Source organism: Dermacentor variabilis, chromosome 11 (assembly GCF_050947875.1).
Source record: "Dermacentor variabilis isolate Ectoservices chromosome 11, ASM5094787v1, whole genome shotgun sequence".
Classification (NCBI taxonomy): domain Eukaryota; kingdom Metazoa; phylum Arthropoda; class Arachnida; order Ixodida; family Ixodidae; genus Dermacentor; species Dermacentor variabilis.
The window spans coordinates 12,044,645-12,048,940 of record NC_134578.1 but is presented as its reverse complement, the minus strand read 5'-3'; the positions used below and the strand labels follow the sequence as shown (position 1 = coordinate 12,048,940).

At 43.4% G+C, this 4,296-nt stretch overlaps 1 protein-coding gene across 1 annotated transcript; it reads right to left on the bottom strand.

Annotated features, from left to right (window-relative positions):
• Nucleotides 1–3,615, bottom strand: LOC142564386 (uncharacterized). Its single transcript, XM_075675375.1, has 4 exons — nucleotides 3,611–3,615; nucleotides 2,911–2,984; nucleotides 2,019–2,099; nucleotides 1–258 (listed from the first exon to the last, which is right to left on the bottom strand). The coding sequence occupies exons 1-4, from the start codon at nucleotides 3,613–3,615 to the stop codon at nucleotides 83–85; spliced, it is 336 nt and encodes a 111-aa protein (XP_075531490.1). The 3' UTR covers nucleotides 1–82.
• Nucleotides 3,616–4,296: the final 681 nt, after the last annotated feature.

Sequence of the window (4,296 nt, the reverse complement as noted above, 5' to 3'; positions counted from 1 at the left end):
GAACAGAAAGGAAGCTTTATTTCAGTGAGCGTGCTGGGCTGTTACATGCTCGGGAGAGGGCCAATAACTCGTCCGCAACAGATTAATTCTCCTGCCAGCCAATGTTGAAGGTACCGTTCAGGCCGAGCACCCTGCCGCAAGAGTCATCGTACATCTGGTACGAGGGAGTGCCGCCGCAGAACATGTGGAAGATGAAGTCGCAGTACTGGGCACGGCGGTTAAACGATGACACACGACGCCACATGGCACAGCCATATCCTGCCAAAAAAAAACAGGTTGTTTTGATGATTACTACACTCTTAACCTCGATCTATATAACTTTTACTAAGTCAAACATATTAGCAGAATGGTCCTCTTACAATGTTCACGCTATGTGGAACGAATATTCTTGAGCGGCAGCTCTTCCTTCTGTCGCGCTTCTTGTCACGGCTGCTGAATATAGCTCTTAATATTTTAAACATTAGATTCATCAAGCGGAATGTCTTAATTTCGTTTCACGCAAGTTTCATTACGAATTGGAACATATTTGCAAGCATCTTCCATTTTTGGGGGTCCTAACAGCGCATGAAACGACGACGACAGGAGAAATGAGAGCACACACCACAAAGGGCTTCGGTGTTCGTGTTTATATTCTGGTCGTCCATCATGAACCACTCGCATACATCAATTCAGCGAAATACATCAACAGTAATGCTGCGCTGAAGCGTATTGTTTATGGAATACGATTTCAATGTGGAGTACATTTGAGGCAGCGACAACATTGGTGCACATTACTCAGTAGAGTGCAAATGTCAAAATGATCTGGGCTCTACATTTCTTGGCTAAAGTTCCCCGTTGCTAAGAGTTCCACACTGACTGTGCTTGTAGTATGTATGCCTCAAATACTGTGTTCGTGTGTGAGAAAAGTAGTTTCACGAAAACAATGACGGAGACCAGTGAGCGGTGGTCTAGTGCGGCTTGCTAGCGCTGGTGTGTATACGACTGACGAGGCTTAATGGTGTGTTGGCGGGGAAGGAGACGCGAAGGCGGTGACACTGATACATGGAGATCCGACGCAGCTGATGACCCCCAGCCAGCTGGGCACCGCTGAGCAGGTGTGGGGTCCAGGGCCGCTTTGCGTTTCGGCACTACCGGAGACTTGTTGCTCAGATTGAGGGCGGCTGGTCGAACAATGGTTGCTGAACGCCAGGTCTAGGGCAAGTGTGGACGCCTGGGCTACCTGCTAGACAGTCCTATCCCGCGACCCGGTAGGTGGCGTCACCCTCGTGTACGCCTCCCACGCCTCCATTACGCCCTTTCAGCTTCCATCAGGCAAAACCGACGGCAATAGCAGCGACTTCACCGTGTCGGTCAGTTGAAGCCCTTACGGACCAACAGCACCATGAGGATGACGCGCTGTTATTGACTTGAACGTCGCTTTAGTGTTTAAGGCTTAGCGTATATGTTAGCTGTTGCCGAGGGGACTTTCGCACTTTGCACAGTGGTTGAGGCCACGTCAGCTGCTCAGAGTGCGTGTTCTCGTGTGTACTTTATCACATTTTATTTTTGTGCTTGAAAATACATTTGCTTGCTCTGCTATGGCGCTTGTCTTTTTTGTTCCTTTTAAATTCACTGCACGTCTGTAAGCGTGACGAGCGTACGGTAAACAACTGCACGATAACGACTTTACGATGCACACAAGGAAATTCCCAGGAATTTGGAGGCATAAAATGATCTACAGCGGGTGTACAAGAGATGTCACTGATATTATTTCATGTAGTATTGTAAAACCATTGTAGCTTTGTTTCTTCTCTTACTGCAATCTGTAGTGGCGACTCCAGGTAATAGTCCCCAGGGGAATATAGCTACCCGTTTTTCGTGTCAAACATACATCGAAGGTAACATGTACTGCGTATCTGAAAAAGTACTTCGATAATAGTTACCTTTTAGCGAACAAGAAGCCTAATTTGGCTCTAAAAAGCAACATATAATTACAATTCGTGACGGTGGTAATATTAGGAAGTTCTTGGTAAACATACCGTTAAGAGCATGGAAGTAACGCCCAATGAAACAAGTGCGGCAATCTTTGAAGATCGTAAGAAATTGTAAATTGCCCGCACCTGGAAAAAAGAAAATGGGGCTCAAGTCGCATTAACACTTCCAAATGAGCCTTGAATGCCGGAAAATGTCGTTGAAAGCTCTCGAATGCACGCTCAAACATTGATAATGAAATAAATAATATTACCGCATGAATACCTATATCTAAAGGTAAGACAATGCATTACAAAATCCACACCTACCGAAACGACAATTACCAGATGGCAACTCTGATGTTTTCCATTTGCTCTAGATTCATGGGACCACGTTGTTGCGGCAAGGCGTAAGTACGGTTGGAAATAACTGGAAATAGGCGGTACTTGCTGATCAGTATACAGTATACGAGCTGGCGGACAACGCAGATAGTGCGCCAGTATAGCCGGCGAAGCATTTACTTTTGTAAACTTGACCTAAAGCTATACGTCACTCAGTGCAAACAAAATGTGGCGAGCATTCGCAGTGGCGACTGAGTGGCCTTTCCGAAGGAACTGCTTACTGTTGTGCTGCAATGAGAAGGAGTATCCAACCGACATTGCAGAAATTTTATCGAAGAGAACTGCCTCTCTTCAAAGCGCTTGTGGCCGCGACGATGTAACAATGCTATTTCAAATCTTTGCATTCACCTGCTTCGTCAGTCGACCTGTGCCTTATCACCATATATGATTGCTAGCTCATAACAGGTTGGTGATAAGAGAGGAGTAAAATAGAGCGAAAGGAATCCTCAAATTTCACCAGCCGTGTTCAACTAAAATCATTATATTTCTAATTGAATTAAATTGTGATATTTCGTGGTGCTTTCGCTAACCGTGACTCATCGCTTTTGTACTGACTTACCTTTGAAGGACAAAAAGTTGTACAGATTCCCTGCGCGGTATCCTGGCGTATTAGTCAGAACGTGACGGCCGACACTGCAAAAGAAATTAGCTCGTTTCAAGCCAATTTCGATAATATTAACGGCGGCATGTGCAGAAGAATAACTCAGTTGCATACGTCTGTACACAATGAAGTACTTTCGTAATAAGAAGCCTTTGCGTTTTTATTTAAAGCTCCTTTTCCTGTGACTTGCCCAAAGGTCGCATTGAACGCAAGTGAGCGCCATTCTCTGTGGCGTTGTGAGACTTATATATTGAATTTTTAGCTAGTGAGTAATGATTACTTCCTCGTAATCGCAACAATATAATACTCAACGAAATAATGCATATAATCATTTATTTATTTATTTATAAGCGCGTGTTAATTGTTAATGTAATAGATAGTAAACTTCAGAACGAAACAGGAAAATTACATGTCTTCGTCTTGTTTAGGGCTTGTCTTTTTCACGCTTAACCTAGTAGTGGGAGCTGTGTGGCGCAGGAAGGCAACCGGATAATTTGATAATTAGAATTTTTTAAACATATGTTTTTGACGCAACTGATAATAACAATACGCTATGTTTAATGTTTCCCCAGTGAAAGTTATTATAAATGCCTTGTTCAACTTCGCAACAACAATGCACCAATTCCTGTAACTGTCATCGCATTGATTCAATGCACACCACATCATGTACAAAAAAACAAAAACAATAAAGAACTTGGCATTTTGAGTCTGTTTAGCGACTGCATTACGCGGCAACTGCTTAGAGCTCATGTTATATTTGGTGCCGCTAAGTTAGTAGTAAAGCTACGCAGACGTCTGCTGTTTTATCACTTTATGCACAATATAAAATTTGAATATCGCATTGAGGCGCTGATATATCGCATTTCATTCGAACATCATTTCGAACATTTTTGTTTCCACAAAAATGTTATGACGCGTATTTAGTGAGTGAGGTGTGCGTCCCTTTATAACTTTACCTCGTGACCACTGATGTCTGCACAAATATTCATGAAAATGCTGTAGGCGCTGTGTAAATTCATATTTCGGTCGCAGTATTTCTGCACATGCACCTTTCTTTATGGAAATTGTCGAGTGTTAGCTTGATCCGTATCCACGTCCGGAACCATCCTGACACCAAGAGTACCTTACGTTCATGCTGTTACCTATGACCGGTCCAATTCTCTCATATTTCACGCATCTAGCGCTTCCGCCGTGGAATGGATCGTAGGGATAATTTCTCTTGACCATGAACCAGATGCCGCGGTCGGGATAGCACTAAACATGGGAATGAAAAAGAATTGTATTAACGGTCTTGCAGCATTTGCAAATAGCATAAAACATGTCTAGTATACTTGTGTTGTCAAA

Coding starts and splice junctions, on each gene's coding strand:
- LOC142564386 (XM_075675375.1), bottom strand. Junction 2,100..2,910: donor CAACTTTTTGTCCTTCAAAG/GTAAGTCAGTAC, acceptor TCTTTTTTCCAG/GTGCGGGCAATTTACAATTT. Junction 259..2,018: donor TTACTTCCATGCTCTTAACG/GTATGTTTACCA, acceptor TTTTTTTGGCAG/GATATGGCTGTGCCATGTGG.